This window comes from Elephantulus edwardii, unplaced genomic scaffold (genome assembly GCF_000299155.1).
Source record: "Elephantulus edwardii isolate Elephantulus edwardi_28Jun2011 unplaced genomic scaffold, EleEdw1.0 scaffold00096, whole genome shotgun sequence".
NCBI lineage: Eukaryota > Metazoa > Chordata > Mammalia > Macroscelidea > Macroscelididae > Elephantulus > Elephantulus edwardii.
Window position 1 is genome coordinate 1,606,328 of NW_006399846.1, and position 17,795 is coordinate 1,624,122.

The 17,795-nt window shown below is 45.5% G+C and overlaps 2 protein-coding genes across 2 annotated transcripts; one reads left to right on the forward strand and one right to left on the reverse strand.

The window, feature by feature from the left end:
* Positions 1-4,509: 4,509 nt before the first annotated feature.
* VAMP1 (vesicle-associated membrane protein 1 (synaptobrevin 1)) lies at positions 4,510-9,503 on the forward strand. The gene is made up of 5 exons (XM_006891287.1): positions 4,510-4,648; positions 7,500-7,626; positions 7,840-7,998; positions 8,912-8,963; positions 9,384-9,503. Coding segments are annotated over exons 1-5 (357 nt in total). The 5' UTR covers positions 4,510-4,646; the 3' UTR covers positions 9,401-9,503.
* A 3,721-nt stretch (positions 9,504-13,224) lies between these two features.
* On the reverse strand, positions 13,225-17,394 carry TAPBPL (TAP binding protein-like). The gene is made up of 5 exons (XM_006891355.1): positions 17,022-17,394; positions 16,672-16,929; positions 15,347-15,685; positions 14,522-14,824; positions 13,225-13,304 (listed from the first exon to the last, which is right to left on the reverse strand). The coding sequence occupies exons 1-5, from the start codon at positions 17,392-17,394 to the stop codon at positions 13,225-13,227; spliced, it is 1,353 nt and encodes a 450-aa protein (XP_006891417.1).
* Between the last annotated feature and the right edge of the window lie 401 nt (positions 17,395-17,795).

Genomic DNA, 17,795 nt, shown 5'->3' on the forward strand with positions numbered 1-17,795 from the left:
AAGTATGTCACATATACAATCCTGATCAAACACCCACCTGCTGCTCTGTAGGAGAAAGATGAGCAGTGTGCTATCGCACAGACTTACAGACTTGGAAACCTGATGGAGGGTTGCCATGAATTGGAACCAACTTGGTGGGCGTGGGTTTTTTGTTTTGTTTTGGTTAAAATTATTCAGCTGCTAACCAGAAGACTGGTGGTTCAAGACAGGTACTCACAGGAGAAAAATGAAGCCGTCTATTTCTATAAAGATTTATAGACTAGGAAATCCTATGGGATGTGCTACTCTGTTATACAGGGTTATCTGCATAAGACCTGTTGTTGATGAGCCTTCCTCCCATCCTGTTGCCATTCTTTTCATAGAATCCAGCTTCACAAATTATTTACTCAACATATGGATTGAATAGGTATGGAGAGAGGATACATCCCCGATGCAAACCCTTCCTGATTTTAAACCACAGTATTCCCTTGCTCCCTTTGGACAACAGCTTCTTGGTCTCGGTATAGATTTCACATGAGTACAAAGAAGTTTCTGGGATTTCCATTCTTCTCAATGTGAGCCATAATTTGTTATCATCCACACAGTCAAACCATTACCAAAGATTTAGCTGTGCCACTGTCTGTGCCGATACCCCAGGGTGTTCTGTGCCATGATATTTATATGCCTGGTTGTGTTAGTTTGCTTTTAGAGGTACAACACCTATCTATCAATTTGGTTATTGGGAATGCTCTGCATGTTACCAATAACTTCCTATCTTAGATGTGTATGTTGTTGTTGTTATGTGCAATTGAGTCACTTGCAGCTAATAGCAACACTATACACAACGGCCCTGAACACTGCTCTTTCTTGAGCCAACCTCATTGTCCTACCTCCATTACTCCAGTCACTGAGTCAATCCATCTCATCCAGGGTCTTCCTCTCTTGCGCTGTCCCTCTACACTTCCAAGCATGATGTCACTGGTCCCTCCTTACAACATGCCCAGAATGTGTCAGATGGAGCTTTAAAATCCTTGCCTCCAAGGAGCATCCTGGTTTCACCCTCTCCAGGTTAAACCTATTTGTTCTCCTGGCAGCCCATGTATATTCAATACTCTTCTCCAGTATCACAGCTCAAAGGCATCAATTCTTCTTCTATCATCCTTAGTCATTGTCCAGCTTTCTGATGCATATCAAGAAATTGTGAAGACATGGCCTGGCTTGGATATTATTATTAGCTCCTATTAGTACAGCACTTGTCTGTCAGTCAGATGTACTGGTTAGCTTGTGAGGTGGTCTAATGCTGGAATCTGTACTATCAGTGTCTCAGGTACCAGAAGGGTCATATACTGGACAATCCTATTTATATCATATTCTTGAATAATGTAATAGACATGGAGAATAGCTTAGTAATTGTAAAAAATTACAGGTAGTTTCCAAGCACAAAAACATGAGTCCAAAAGATATGGTTTGCTTCCAGTTCTTCTGCCTTGGTGAGGCATGGCATGGAGGTCTCTCCACTCTGTTCCCTTCTCTCTCCTTTTCTCTCTTAAGAACACACAGTAATGCAGACCACACTCCAGGGTAACTCCTTTAGATGGGATCTCAGGGACTGTAATGTGATTAAGGATGTTACATTTCACCCTTAAATCTTGTTCAACAGTTTTTTTTTTTTTAGAAAAGGAGATTGTAAAAAAAGCAAGGCCAGTGTGGAGGCAGCATGAGGATGGAGGATCGCAACAACATTCACAACACAAAACCAATTCTTAAGTGGTCACACATATCCCTACACTTCTAAACATTTTTCTGCTAGTTCCAGCTTCAGCATTACTACTCTACTGGGTCTGAAATCCATTGCAATACCTTTGCAGACTTCACAGAAAGCATTCTCACGTTTATGGGGTTTTAGTAGGGAATTTAATAGATTGGCAGCAAGATGCAATCTCCTAGCTCAGTGTTACCAAGTTCTCTTAGTATTGCCAGTTACAGCTTCTTCCTTTAGTCCTTCAGCAAACTTAGGTAAAGACCTTTGGCTCTGGCTTTTTTGGGTAGCAGTTCCAAGGTTAGTTTTGATTCACATTGGTCTCTGATTCTCCGTGGCTGCTGCTGTTGCTGCTGTTCCTGTAGGCCTGGTCTGGCTGGTGCAGGAATACCTGACGCTGAAGGACATGAGCTGGTTCCTCTTCCTTGTTGGTGTTGGGATTCTTAAATTCTGCCCCTGAAGCCACTCAACTGAATGGCACGATTAGCCAATTGCTTGTGGATAGACTAATTAATACACCCTATTTGCAAGATCTCACATATGTATGTGACAAAATCAAACTTAATGGCTAGGAAAGTAATTTTGAACAATAAACCCTGATATCTCAGAGGTCATTACAAAATTTCCATATTACATAAATACATGTAAGTATTTTTGGGAATTAGAACTCAATCTAGAAAGAGGCCGTGTAGTAATTTCTGTATGTTGATTGTGGTGGTGATTATATTAATCTCTCTATATATTAAATTACATGTTGTTGCGTACTGTAGAGTTGGAGCCGACCCATTGCTGACCCTCCAGTGGGTTTTCAGAGGCAATTAATCACATGGGAGAAGATTGCCTATCTTTCTCCTGCGTAGTGGCTGGTGGCCTCCAATGGCATATCTTTGGGATTACAGCTCAGCTTCTTGCCTCTAGGCTACCATAGCTCCCTATTATACAACCATACACAAATTAATTCTTACAAAATTGGCAAATGTGAATAAACTTTCTCTCAGTGTCAACTTTTTAGTTATGATATTGTACTTCAATTATACAAAATCATCTGGGAAAACTGAGTAAAATGGTATAAGGATTTCCTTCATAGATTTTTTTCTGCCTTCTAGAAATTGATAATTGTTTAAATATAAAACAGGCTTTATTTTAAAGAACTTTTTTAAAACTAATGATTTAAAAAAATTTTTTTGAGGATTGATTTGGACAGTAAGGCATCCATATTGTCCCAAATAGAATTTTCCTCATTCTTATTGTCTTAGCTGGTTTCCAATTTATTTTTAAGTTTAGAAAAATAAATTATCATTTTGATTTGATATTAGGAAGGAAATGGGATAAACACATAATCAATACATTACCTATCTAAAAGCAGTTTTTTAAGGTTTTTAACCAGGGTTAGGACATTCAGATAGATCACTCTGATGATTTTTAAAAGGAAGAATATGAGGGAAGACAAAATTTGGAACACAAAATATTACCTTCATTGGCTCTAAGAGATGCACTTTTATTATTTTTAACATCTCCTAAATTAGGATATATAGCTATTAGTCAGATAGCAGTCATATTGTCTTTGTCACTACCTGCACATAAACACTAAAACTTGCCAACTTGATGTTCCAAACTTGGAAGAAACTTCTAGAGAGAAAAGAACACTCTTTAAAGAAATGCTGCATCACAAAAGCCCTTCACAGTATCAGCAGAAGACTACATTGTAAAAATAAAAGAAAATATAATCTAATTTAGAAACTTTAGGAATATTGTTAGCATGTTATCACATTCCTATTTTCCTTTTTATCTATGTGACATGATTTAAAAAAAATCTAAGTTGAAACTAATCTACACTTTTACTTTTGATAAATGTAAAAGAAATTTTTATCAGTTTATTTGCAAAAATTGTTTTTTAAAGAAAGCACATAAGATAATTTTGAGTTTTAGAGTTAATGTCCAGGTAAGGAATGTGAGACAAGAGGCGAGAATTCTTGAAATATTCTCCTGAATTTTTACCCAAGAAGATAAAACTGACTCAGTTTGTCAATTATTGGAGCTCGGGTAAAGGTGAATACCAACCAATCTGGCAAGGCTTCCAGGTTCCTGATTTGGGCAACTGAGTTGATGTGGTAGCCTATTTGAGAAGGGTAGATGAAGTCGGTTTGAGGGTAGGGGCTTTAACTCAGAACAAACTGCAACGGGCTTGGCTGTGTTGAAGTCAGTGACTGAACCTGCACTTCCTTTGTGCTCTGGTAGTGCTGAAGCCTTGGTACTAGGTATCCATAGCCTGTGGCGATGCCTTGGGCTCTGCATCCTTGGTGCCACAGGCGGCAGGGAGGAGCGCCAGCCAGGGCTAGGCACCTCATCTGCGCACACCATTGAACCGCCGTCCCTCCCAGCGGCCACTGGAAGAAACGTTGATTGGTTGGAGCTACCAGTGGAGCATGCCTGGACACCAAGAATGGCACAGTCCTCAGAAGGTGCCAAAAAAGCCCAACTTGCTGTGGAAGTCGCCCTTCCAGGAGGCTGGCCAGTAATGCCACCCCGCCCTCTTGTTTAGCTAGACCGGTAACACACTCTAGCTGCATTGGTCAGTCAATTTTCCTAACAGCAATCGCTCCCTTCCCGAGTCCTGAAGAGACGAGCGCTGTGATTGGCAAAACGGCAGGGGCGGGGTAGAGCCTGCGTGCCGGTCACGGGCGTGGATTGGGCAATAGGGCTGTTAACGTTCTAGGGAGGCGTGGCCGCCACTAATAAAGTCTGGGACCAGCGCGGCAGCTGCGGTAAGTTCCACCGCAGCTACATCTCCGGGTGGTCAGCCGGAGCGGAGTTCGGGAGTTCCGTAGACTCTACCGCAGCTGTCCCCCTCTGCTGGCTTTCTCGCCGCAGCCTCTGGAGGAAACAGGCCCCGAATCCTGTCAGAAAAATGTGAGTTAACTGTGGTGTAGGGGACACGGCACCTCTTTACTAACTCTCACCCCCAGCGCCGGACTCTGCGGGACGGAAAATGGCGCATTGCAGCAGCTGCGGCGACGCGGGGAATCACTATCGCGCGCCGCCCCCAGACTGGGCCACCCCCCGGGAGGGGACAACACCCCATTCCCACATGAGCCGCAACCAGCATCCAACAGGCGGGGTGGGGGTTAGGGGTCCCACACTCATTGCATCCTTCTTTCTCGCCTGTGGGACGACGCTTCATTCCAGGTTTCTGTATAGTGAAACCTCAGAGAGGGCAAAGTGGGGGTTGGAGACATTAATTAGGGTAGGGGGCTCGTGGGTCTTTCTTGTGTCTGTCTCAACTTGTACTCAGACCTCTGGAAAGGCTGTCATGGGTGCACCTTCCAGTTAGTTTGCTCTGCAGCCTCTGGATCTGTATATGCCCCTCACCCTCAAAGTGTTAAGTGTTCCCCCCTGAAGGCTGGAGCAAAGCTTCAGAAACTTACTTACCTGCCAGTTCTCTAGCTCCAGGTGGGCAACTCAGAAAGACTCAAGGGACAGTGGCTTGTGATTTCATGCAGCCATTCATTCCAAGGCCGCTGAGTAGAAGATATATTTCTGTCATTGTGTCTTGGCTAAGTATTTGGAAAAGAAATAACTGAACATCCTCCCCCGGCCTCAATTTACTCAGTTTTGTCTCTGGCATCTTCAGCATCACCCCTGTCCCAACATCCTGAGAAAGAACTATGGACAGGACCACAATATTTCTCTTGCCAAATACTACATTGAGCTACGGTTCTGGATATATTCTTCTGACAACAAAAAATGGGAAAAGGTTGTGTTACATAAGGATTATAACTACTCATGGGTGCTTTATCGCTGAATTATTTCAATTCTCAACAGAGAGTGAAACTATTCCTCTAAATGTAATTTTTTTAGCTATTTCACTTTTAAAAAGATTTCTAATTTTTTATTTGTGGTTGTAGTTGTATATGATAACTCAGGCATTTTGGACAAATCCTGAGAATGCAGGTATTTTAATTTTGGGGAGGGGGAGCCCTTTCATCTTATCGGTTCCCAGGAGTATCCATGTGGGAAGAAGGAAGGAGAGAGAGAAAGCATGATGGCTAGCAGGGCATCACGAGGTCCCTGACCTTAATCTTGTCATTGGTGCTACCATTCTGGATTGCTTCCAAGACCAAACAGACTGCTACATACTCATTAAATTTTCCGCCTTTTGTGGATGAAGCAGATTGCTTAGCTCTGTAGCAGCACAAGTGTCTTGTGGCTCACATGGTGGTGTATCTTTCTTTCCTCTACCTGCCTTGTATTTTAGAGGGGAAGGATTCGTTACATGGGAATGAGTCAGGTGTAACCTCCTGGCATAGTCTCTCTGAAGGATTCTAAAAGAAATTCACTTCAGAGCTTCTGGCTATTTTATTGTGATTAGTCAAGTAGTTTCCTTTTTTGTTGATATTCTTGATGGTTTACTTTTGGGTTGCCCCTCTGAAATATGTTTTGTGAAGTTCTGCTTCTATTGCTATTTTTGTTCTCCAACTTTCAGAGATCTCTCTTGTGCCTATGGGTTCTACCTTTGCAGTGACAATCTTACACTTTAGGTTAGAGGTGGATTTAGTATTATTTATTGGGAATTGGAGAGTAGTTTATCTGGCAGAACTCATAGCAGATTTTTCACATCTGAGATGAGATCCCTTAGCTTTAGGAGGTACTGAAATTTAGACCAGTGGCCATGTGTGTAAGGGTATAACAAAGATTTCCCTATGGGGGATATGAAGCTAGGGTAGTCTCCTGAGACTTCTTGCCAAATCTAGAAAAGAACAGACAGAATGTCTATGATGCATGTGCGTTAAGAACCATTTCCAGCATTTTTGTTCCTGCCTGTGCTCTTGGAACAGTGTCTATAATTAACAAAATTGCTTTGGGCCCTGGGTTCTAGAGCTAAGTGAAACCCCTATCTTCTCTGCCAAAAACAAAGTAAGCAAACAGCCCTGACTCACCCCACCTACATAGGCTTTGCTTTTGATGATAATCCAAGTTGTCCTTATTCAGCAATCCTGATGTAACATACCCTATAACTAGATCTCCTTCTGTGGAGTCAGTCAGCTTGCCGTTTCCTTTGTTAAGGCCTTGGAGGTGAGGGAAAGAACAGTTCAGCCCAGAGAGTTCAGTCTTTTCCTCTAAGAGTTTCTCCTAGCTGGGATTGGAATTTTCCCAGGTTGACTTCACATGAAAGGCTCTGACTTCAAGGGAATCCCTGGTTAAGTAAAAGGTAGCACATTTCCCCCTCTGGCCTCTGTGCCAGAGGTCTTGTGTATTTGAGTTGGGTCTAACATCAGATGATAGTCAGTCAAAATACAACCTCATGATAATCTGGATGTCTCCGAGATGCATCTGAATGTTGTTACAGGATTTTTCTGCTTTTACTTTTTGCCACTGTATTGCATCTCCCTGTTTGGGGTGACCAAAGAGCTAGCATCCCTCCTAGTTACACATGGAACCAAACTAAACCCAATGCCTCAAATCCATTTCAACTCCTATCGACTGTATAGGACAGAGAACTACCACCGCATAGGATTTCTAAGGCTCTGTATCTATACAGAAGCAAAGTGCCAGCCACACTTTCTCTTGTGAGGTGGCTGGTGGGTTTGATTCATTGACTGGTTAGCAGCTCAGTACTTGAACCACTTTGCTACTTAGACTCCTTTTATTTGCACATAACCCAATTATAATTGCTTTGGTGGTCTGAGTAAGAAATGTCCTAATGACAGAGTTCTTTTCTTATCTGGGTTACTTTTTGAACTCTGTCCACATCTTTCCACAGGTCGGCTCCAGCTCAGCCACCCGCCCAGGGGGAAGAAGGGGCTGCCCCAGGTGGGGGTCCCCCAGGTCCCCCTCCTAACATGACCAGTAACAGACGACTACAGCAAACCCAGGCACAAGTGGAAGAAGTAGGTGGAAGCTGTTTTCTGAATCATGGCGTTTAGAAAGAGAAAAAGAACATGTTGTCTGTTTTTCGCTTTTACAGAGTAGCTAGAGACTGGGAGTGGGATGGGATGGTGTTTGCTTTTTGAGTCCAGTAGGACCAGCCTTGAATTCCTGGACTCTGATCTTTCTTGTCTCTAGCGGGGGTCTTAGCAGCTTTATTTCTGTGGCCCCCTCAGGTGGTGGACATCATGCGTGTAAATGTGGACAAGGTTTTGGAGAGGGACCAGAAGCTGTCGGAGCTGGATGACCGAGCTGATGCCTTGCAGGCGGGAGCGTCACAGTTTGAGAGCAGTGCTGCCAAGCTAAAGAGGAAGTATTGGTGGAAAAACTGTAAGGTGCGTTTTCCTTGCCTTCTCCTTCTTTTGCCTGGCTTCAACAAGGAGAGAAAATCCCTCAGGCTGTAATGCCGCAGGATCTCTTCCCTGCAGAGCTCAAGGAGCCTTCTTCTGCATTACCTGTACTGGCCACCAGGGGAGGCTAGAGTATTCAGACTGGGAGGAAATGGTACCCTGAGGAGACTGGGAATGTATAATTCCCCCAGTGATTCTCTGTAAAAAATTCTTGCCTGGCTCTTCAGACAAACCCACTATGATTTTTTTTTTAATTGAAATTTTAATGAAAGTTTATAGAGACTTAGGATTTCCATTCATTCATTATTGCACATTTTCCTCCCTGCCCACCCCTCCTGCCAGTTGGTTTTTCTTTGAAAAATAGAAAAAAAACCCCTTTCATTATTATACAATCCCCCATGCCCTCAGTCCACTCCACCATGAAGCTCTCATTCTGGACTGTTGTCATGAAAGTAATACCTAATCATATATCCCTTTCAAACATTTCTCTCCCCTCATCTGTCTCAATGCAGTATGCATTATTTATCCCCTCTTTTCTTGGATTCTGCTATGATTTTTTAAAAAAGTAATATTTGTAACTTTTAAAAACAAATCATGCACTGTATAGTGGGATATGAAACAATTAACTAAAGATCCAAAGTCTTCACCTTCACTGGAGTTTGTTTCAAAGCTTTAAGGCAAGGGGAATTCAGCAAAAAAGGAGCCAATTGTGATGCTCTGGTGTTCCTAAGGACTGTTGCTGTGGTCTAGAGGTTGTTTTCCATGGGAAGTGGGAAGGTTGGGCTGCCCTGAGAGGCTTGCCTGTCTCCTATGCGATGTGTATATTCTTACACTGTCCACCCTCTTTTCCTCCTTCCCAAATTTAAGAACTCAATTTTTAAAATCACTGTTTCTTTAGATGATGATCATGCTGGGAGCCATTTGTGCCATCATCGTGGTAGTTATTGTAAGTAAGTATCGCTGAGGTTGCCGGTGGGGTGACAAGGTGGGAAGGTCCCGGACTCTTCTCCCAGCCCTGCCTGCCTGCCTGCCTGCCTGGGGAGTGGGGCTGCTCTGACTGAGGAATGGAGACTGCTTCTGTGGGACCATCGCCTGGTTTGGGAGGGAGCACGGGTGAGTATGCTGGACAAGTCAAGGAACTTGCTTGATGGACAAGCTTTTCCTCTGCAAGATATTGTGGGGAGATGTTCCCTCCTTTCTGAGGAAGTGGGGCAATGCTGATCATCACTGGCTTGGGTCAGAGGGAGACCACTGGGATGGGACGCCTACAACTGGAGGACCTAAATGTCTGTAACTTGATGTAATTTCCCTCTTGTTTTCTCCTGTCTCTTTTTCTTTTCCATCTTGGACTTCCTGATTCCTGTGTCCAGTCTACTTTTTTACTTGAGAATGTGCCATCCCTACCCTGTTCTCCATTGCCATCAGAACTCATGCTCCTCTCCCTCTGTTTGCTCTCTCAATGAACTCCCCCATCTGCCTTCTTACATCCCAGTCCAGGCTTCTCTGCCACCATTCCTCCTTTTTTTGTTGCTTTCATTTGCACTCTTGTCCCTCGACACTAGAAATGCTGCTCGTGGCACAGTCTTGAAGTAGCTACCTGAAGAGCAACAGCTCGTGCCTCCGCCCTTCCCCTTTTTCTTCTGTACTCTCAAGTTCTCCCAACGCCAAAAGAATTGGAGACCATGGGAAGTGGGTAGGAAAGGAGACTAGCAAAGGTGAAGTACTCCAGAAGCTGCCAAAATTGGGAGAAGAGAAAGGGTATGGATGCTCACAGTGTCCTCTGGAGAGGCCAGGCAGCTGGCATGAGGAGACAGCACACTTGGGAAAAGTGATGGCTCTTGTCGTGCTGCCTGGGCCACTTCATCCAGAACTTTGCTTCTCTGCCAGCCCTGGAAAAGGAGCCTGAGGGTGGACCCGGTGTCTGAGTGTCTGCAGTGCTTTGTAAAGAAAGGAGCACCTAGTGGGTGTTGGTTGATTTTTTGGGTTTTGTTTGTTTGTGTTTGTTTTAGCAGTTACTTCTAAAATGTTAGCCTAAGATATTCTTTATCTTCAGGGATCTTATATACAGCCCTTTATTTTGATCTTTGTTGACCGGGAGAATAAGTACTTAATAATTGAGAAAATACTGAAACTCTCATTCCTGACCTAGAAGCAATATCATAAGCTCCTAACTGGAAGGAGTAATTTCTTCACATTCTCTGTAACACTCCGTATTGTTCATGAAGGGCTCCAGATATTTTCATACAGCCAAAGTTTGAGATTCTTGCTTCATTTTAATTGTTGACATAGAGAGAGACTACCTGATAGTTGTAGAAAGAGCTACTTCTTTTCCCTCTCGCCAAGGAGATACCTGTCCCATACTTCCTGTTGATAAAGGAAGGTGTAAGGGTGTTAGAAATGAATATCTAGGGAATCTGTATCATCATGTATTCTTCGCAAGGACAGGGATAAAGCAAGAGGTCCTCCTTGTGGCCTGCTTGCCAGCTCTGGGCATTTTTAGAGAAATTTTATGTAGCTACCAGCTCAGCCTTTGGGTGGGAAGTGTGACAGTCTGAAGACAGGTGAGCCTGTGTGGCAGTGTTGTCATGAGGCCCCCTCAATTAGAGGTGCCTCTGTTCTTGCTGTTATGTTCCCCTTCAAAACTGCCCTTCCTTACCTCTCTGAATTGACTTTGCTTCCTTCTTTTTCTCCTCTTTGCATGCTTTATGGGGACAGACAGTGGAACCTGAGGATGGGAGCTGTTCAGCCTGTCTTGGGACTACTGCTTGCCTTCAGGATAAGCTGTTGCGTGGAATAGATCAGGGTCCTCCCTACAAGAGTGAGGGGATGTGGGCAAACTGGGAATAGAGGAGGAACACACAGCTCTTTATTCCTTCCATCCTCCAGCCCACAGGCAGGAAGAGGCCGAGCCTGTGCTGGGCCTGGATGCTCACTTTCCATGCAGCAGCATTTCATTGTGTAAAACCATCCTTCCTTCCCTTGCCCCTGTTTCCCACACTCCCTTCGTCCTGCCTTGGGCAGGACTGAAGAGCTGGAAGAAAGCAGTCAGTGTACCCTCCCAGCGGCCCCCCTCGAAGGTCTCCACTCTCCCCTGGGCTCCTCCTTGCCTAAGGCAGGGGGTCACCGCTGGAGAAGAACCACCACTGTCCTCGATGTGTCCCAAGCCTGGAGCATACCCACCCTCTTGGCCCACCCAGCCCTGTCAGAGGAATTATTTTCTGGGTTTCTGTCCCTCTGAGGCTCACCAGAAAGTTGGCTTTGATCTTTTGGGGGTGTTATCCTTCTACTTTCTTTCTCACCCCACCCTGTGCCCTCTTTTGTGTCTTTTGCTCTCTCCCCCTCCCTCCTACTACCCATGTGCATGAGCAAAAATGCAACTAAACCCTGGGACTTTGCAGTCAAATGGAGCCAAGCTTCCCACATCCCCTCCTTCGGTTTGCCATGAGCCGATGTGGAGTTTCCACTGTGTGTCTGTCATCACCTCTTTGTCTTTTTTCCTAACCCTGTTCTCATACTTGTATAGAGTAATAACAGTTGTACTTCCACCAAAGGCATGTGGCATATTTATCGATTTCATGTATTCCAAACAAAGGCAAAAAAAAAAAAAAATACAAATTCCTACCACAGCGCTGACTTGGCTCTTATTTGGGTTGGGCCAGTTGGGAGAAGGGGAGGGGCTACCTGTTCTTTCTAGTAGCCTGGTGTTGTTTTGAGCAGGAAAGTTTGGTTTATGTGTGCTGTATGGCCTTCAAGAGATTAAAGATCTGTGTGTCAGCAGAGGAAGTGGTCTTCGCTTTCAGCGTTTGTATCTGAAACAGCCCGGTTCTTGCAGGTGCTGGTGAGAGGAAGTGATGACAGGAAGTTGAGTGGGTTCCTTACACTGGCAAACAACTGCAGGTTTCCTCAGATGTCTGCCATCTCCCTCCTCCCTAGGTCCTTGACTGGTCTCGAGGCACCTGCCCAGATGAGTCCTCCAGTGAACACCCTCTGTTCCCCATCACCCTCACATGCAGCTTTCTTGTGTCAAGTTAACACTTTTCAGGGGAGCTCTGGCGGCCTAGTGGCAAGGAGCTGCAACTACAATCCCAAAGGCTCATGGTTCTAATCCACCAGATGCTCGGCCGGGAAAGGGGGGACAGTCTCCTCCTGTACCAGTCAGATCTGATTTGACGATACACTCACACAAAAATAAAAAAAAAAATTTAAAAAAAAAAAAGTTAACACTTTTCGACCATGTATGTTTTAGAAAGGAATTAAAGAAGACACCTCTCCTCTGCAGCTCAGGGGACTGTTTGCTTAACCTCGTGCCAGTGGAGTAGTTTCTATCTCATAGTGACCTACCGTCAGGTTTCCGAGGTTGTAAATCCTCACAGGAGGAGTCTGTCCTCCCTTCTCCCATGGAGCAGCTAATGGATTTGAATCGCTGACTTTTAGTGGCTAGTACATTACACAGCGCATTGCCAGAGCGCCTGAAGGAGTTTGTAGGCATCCTGCAATACCTGGCCACTATCTGAAAGAGCAGCTTTTTAAAGTTAGGTAGAACAACTTAGATGAAGTCACACAGCTGCTTTTGAAGGCTTCTGTTTCACATTTGAACACTTTGCACGCTGGCGCAGTTAGACCTGGGGGCAGACGGAGAAGTGGAGAGACTGCCTCATAGGGTGGCAGGGGCCTTTATTTTGATGGAATTCAGTGTTGATGTGTGGAGGCCCAAGTCTTGCCCACTTGCCTTTTGTCCCTCACTTAATTTCTTCCTGTTTTCTTTCTTGATACTGCATCCAAAATCCAACCTTTTGTTTTAACTTCCACGCAGATATTCTGCCTTTCTGTTGCCCTCTCGCATCCTTACATTTTCTGTTAGTGTATCTGCCCAGAGCCCACGATGAAGGAGGGATGGATATCCGGAGGCCAAGTCAGTGTCCTGGAGACCTGGTGTTTTCTTCATGTTCTTCTCAGGGTCATTTTGAGCTCTGGGGCTGTGATCTCTTCAGAGCTTCTCTCTGGGAACACGCCTCAGGCTAGGAGGAGGTAAGAGAAAACGAGATGAATTTCAGTTGAGAAAGCCCCCAAAGCAGAGGTCTGTGGTGGCTGGGCTAGCTGGGAGTTAGAGTGCTTGAGCCTCATTCTTCACCGGAATGGGGAGGTGGTAGAGGGAGCTGATCTAAAGGGGAATGGGTTAGGGACCAGGCTGAGGTCAGCTGGGCTCTTACCTTATCGCCACTGAAGCCCCAGGAACAACAGTGCAAGAAGGAAGAGGCTGCTGGCAAAGAGGAATCCAAAGGTCCTTCTCTCTACTGGTGAGAGCAACAAGAGTGGAACCATTACCTGGCCTGCATCCCCAGAGTCCACCCCAGGGAGGAGGAACCCAGGAGTGTGTGTGCGCTCACGACCTTAAGTGTGTCCCTGGTGGAGAAGCTCATGTCAGATATCTTACCCTAACCCAGGACACAGTACAGGGGTACATACTTAATGTGATTGGATGTGGTTTTTTTTGTTTGTTTTTTATGTTAGATAACTATTCCTTACCTCTTCACTCCTCAGGACACTTATAAATATTGATTTATAAGAGATATTTACGTTAGATTAGCTGTAAACAGTTCAACAGATTTTGTAGATAGCTTCACGAGACTGTGACTGAGACAGAGCCCCTGTTCTAAGGAAGCTCACTGTCTAGTGAACAACCAAATCATGCCCAGTGCGCTGTGTCTCCACGTCTGAGTGCAGATGCTTTCCTGTCACTCTGCTGTTTAAAACCTTTACGTGACTCTAGATTTTAGGGTGAACTTAGGGTGAAGTTCGTCATAGGCGGACTCCTAATAGCAATCAGTGATGTAAACCTGGAGAGGAGGCAAGCTCTCAGTTTTCACATTTTCTGGTTTGACCCGTTACTTGGTTAGGTTGCTTTGGGCTAAAATGTAACTGCCCATTTACTCCTCTGTAACCTGGAGTCATGGTAACACAGGACAGTGACATAAAAGTGTTTAGAGCAGGGTTTGACTCATGTAAATGCTCAATATGATTTCACCAGCGTCACTGCCCTCCTTGGCCCCCTTTCTCTATCTACCCCTGGCTTTAGCTGTGCTAAGATGCTTGCAGTTTCCCAAAGCCGTTGAGGACTTTATAATTTGGTCGTCATGTGCCTTTTTTCTGTCTGAGTGTCTGCTTCCCCCGGCAAGCAGAATGTCTCATCTAGGTTCTCTTCTCTGACTTGAGTCTGTCTCCCCAGCTGGTCTGGGCTTCCTGAGAACAGGATTAGGAGTTGCCGAGTCTTAATCTCCAGCCTGCAGCACAGTGCCTGGCATCCTGGATGGGCACATGTAATGAAGTCTTAGGAGATGGGTGGCAGGAGCTATGAAGCCTGCAACTTCAGGAAAGAGAAACCTAGCAGGGCAGGAAGAAGCTGGCACGATGAACAAAGCCAGGGGAAGCAGAACAGGCCAAAGAAGTGTGGGGGTGAGAGAGCCAGGAACCCAAGTTTGGAGGTGGGGAAAGGAGGGCTTCCCAATACCTGGTGGGGCAACCCAGGTGCTGGCACTTAGGGGCTCTTCCAGGGAGATGTGGGCGACCTGGCAGGTGTAAGTGGCACCTGCAGAGCCAGGTTCTGCCGTTAGGAAGGAGGAGATGCTATAGGTGCCAGCTGTGCTTTGCCTCAGGCTGGAGAAGGAAGCCCCAGAGATTTCGACTGGGGTTCCACCCAGCTCCTCTCGGGCCCACGTCACAGCCACATCCAGAGGATAATAGCCATTAATGTTGCAGATGAGGGTGGGTGGCTGAGCTTCATTTACCAAATTCATTCGTATTTTTGGGGAAGCTGGAAGAGAGAATGAGGAATAAGATTTCTGAGGAATCTGCCTGGAGACAGCAAAGGACCCTAAAACCTCATCCTACTGGGAGTGAGAATAGACTGTGGAGGCTAGAGTTTTCTCAATGGTGTAACAAGGGATGGGGGGGTGAGGGGTTTACCTTGGATATAGGCAATAAGGGGTACATTTTTTATAGAGAATGAATAGAAAAACAATAGTAAAGCCAATTAAGATTGGTGTTTTAATTATCATGACAAGCCAGCAATTACAAAGGATGCCTATGGTAAAGCACTCCTCTGCTCCCACCGTCCTTCTCCAAAGGAGCCATCCTGGGAGCAACCACCCAGGACAAGGGAGCAAGATCCTGGGCTTGGACATTGCTCAGTGGGGTTAGCCTAGGGTCCAAAAAGACACCTTATCTGATTTTATCTTGCTGGGGTAAAGCAGCTTGCCATTCTGACAGTTGCCCTGGAAAACACTCCCAATAGACCTGTTCCCTTCCTCTCAGGTTAACTGTGGTCTGTACTCACCTTGGACACTGAGCTGGACAATTTGCTGAGTGCGGTATTGAGAGGTGGTGACCTGGCAGATATAGGAGCCCTCATCCTTTGGAGTGAGGCTGGGTAGGATGAGTGAGGCATTGCCAGCCAGGCGGAGCTGCTCAAGATCCAGGGTAGCGCCCTCCCGCATGGCTTGCCCCTGTCCCATGGTCCAGCTGTGCACCAGATGGCCACTGCCCTTGTGCTGCAGACGCCACTCCACATTGATGAGGTCCAAGCCTGGTGCCATGGAGATGCCACAGTGCAGGGAGGCTGAGGCCCCCAGCAGGAAATTCAGGGATGGGGTCTGTGTTGTCACCAGGAACTCCACTGTGGTAAGAAAAAGCAGGCTAAGTGAGAGCTTTTTTTCTCCCTGAGGTTACCTACTGCTGAGCTGTGGACATGCTTGGAAGGGAGTATGGCAGCCAGGAGGCACATACTTCTTTCTGTCCTCCATGGACAAGGAGACCAGTTGAACTATTTTCCTATCAGATGGAATGGCAAATGTTAACACCTGGTGAATCTGATGAAAAGTGTATGGTTTTCTTGTATTGTTATTTATATTTTCTATACATTTGAAAGAACCCAAAATAAAAAGGGTTGTGTAGGACACAGATGAGCTACGTGCTCTTATTAGTGTTCTTGATTAACGTTGGACAGATGTGAGAATCCCACTTTTCTGAAGCAGCAGGATAAATTTAGACTTGCTAACAGGACAGATAGCATGTTCTGGTGCCTTTCATAAAGAGGGGAGCTCAAACTTGTCTGGGCTTGAATATTTCTTCTTGGAGGCAAGATGCTGGATTAGATTGCTTTGGAAGGATCCTTTCAAAGACTTGGGTTTTACTAATAAGAGACCATGGACACATACTAGTTTATTTCTGTGTAAAATGATACTTCTTTATATTAACCCATCCCTGTGTTCAGCTCTGATTATCCTGAAGCACAGAAGCAGGCTAACTTTCCCCTGGGAGACAATTAGTGTTTGGATCAATGAGACCATTACAGACAACACACAAAAACATCGCCGGGTGCTTTATTTCCTCACAGCAGTCCAGTGAGGTGGAATTTTCCCCACTTCAGAGATGGCACATAGGTTAGCCTTGTGTTTGACTCTAACCTTTTGGTCTTAAGTCTTCAAGAAGGAGGAGAAAAAAAAAAAAAAAAGGAGGAGCACTGAAGCCTATGGGAACCCTCAGATGACCTGGATAGTGGGTGGAAGTGTACTTGTTCTCTTCCTTTTCCACCTTCACTTTGAAAAAAAATACCAAAAATTTTAAAGCTTCTTTCCTGCTACCTGCTCTTATTTTTCTCACCTGTAGTCTGCACAGTGTCCTGAGGGCTGAGGGGCAGGTTCAGCATGGAGGGCCAGGCATCTCCTACGGTCTTCATCACCATGGACACACTAGGCCCCCCTCCGGACACCTGCACATTGGTGATGAACCAAGCTGCTGTCTCACCAGGGGCCTCTTGTCTGGCCTGGAGAAGGTAGTGAGAGATCTCACAGGTCACCTCCTTCCCGTTGCAGTCAGCATGGAGCAAGGCCTCAGCCTGGGGAATCTGCACCAAGTCCACTGGGGAAAGGGGCAGCACAGAGGTAGAGTTGGATTGAGAGCCCCCACAGAGCGAGCCCCAAAGGGCTAAAAACACAGTGGAGGACCCTTACCTGAGGCCTCGAAGATGACAGGTGGGTCTTCTTGGGCTGCAGAGCCCTGTTGGAAATCTGTGAAGCCTTCCAAGGAGCCATCATCCAGTACAGACACCTGCTTCAGCACGAGCAAGGCCTTGGCCCTGTTCTCGTTACTGGCAAAAGTTCCACGACGCCCACTGTCCTTCACCAAGAAGCAGTCTAAGACCACATCCACTGCTCGCCACTGCCTTTCGGTCACACGGAGATCTGTTGGGAGAAGGCGGGTGAGCGTCTTCTTGCCCAGAAAGTTACTCTTACACTTTCCTCCACCTGACGCCCCCAATGGTGGTATCTTCAAGGGGTAAAAGGTGCTCTCAGGGATCCCAGCTGTCTCTGCCTTTTCCTTCATGTCACTCCCCACACATGTGGAAAGCACCTGCTATTTCAGGAACATATTTAACACCCCGGATTTATCTTGCTTAGGTTTTACTCTTATTTCCATATTTTGAACAAAAGACTTAACTCTTTTGTCAAAAGAATTCTCACCTATGCACATCTAAAAACTCCAACAGGGTAAAAAGGGCAGCCACCGACTGGGAAAAAAGTATTTGGTAATAACATATCAGATAAGGGACTTATATCCAGAATTTATTAAATGCTTGAGCACCACAACAAGATAAAGGTAAATAATACAAAAGAAAAATGGGCACAGGACATGAACAGGCACTTCACCAAAGATGACATTCAGATGGCTAACAAGCACATGAAGAAATGTTCAAAATCCCTAGCTCTAAGAGAGATGCAAATTAA

Bases quoted from the DNA above. Each gene is read 5' to 3' on its own strand.
- VAMP1 (XM_006891287.1), top strand. The intron at 7,627-7,839 runs GTAGGTGGAAGC...TGGCCCCCTCAG, and splicing joins CCCAGGCACAAGTGGAAGAA to GTGGTGGACATCATGCGTGT. The intron at 7,999-8,911 runs GTGCGTTTTCCT...CTGTTTCTTTAG, and splicing joins ATTGGTGGAAAAACTGTAAG to ATGATGATCATGCTGGGAGC.
- TAPBPL (XM_006891355.1), bottom strand. From the start codon at position 17,394: ATGAAGGAAAAGGCAGAGACAGCTGGGATCCCTGAGAGCACCTTTTAC. The intron at 16,930-17,021 runs GTAAGGGTCCTC...CCCTTTCCCCAG, and splicing joins TGTCATCTTCGAGGCCTCAG to TGGACTTGGTGCAGATTCCC. The intron at 14,825-15,346 runs GTGAGTACAGAC...TCTCTCTTCCAG, and splicing joins TGTCCAGCTCAGTGTCCAAG to CTTCCCCAAAAATACGAATG.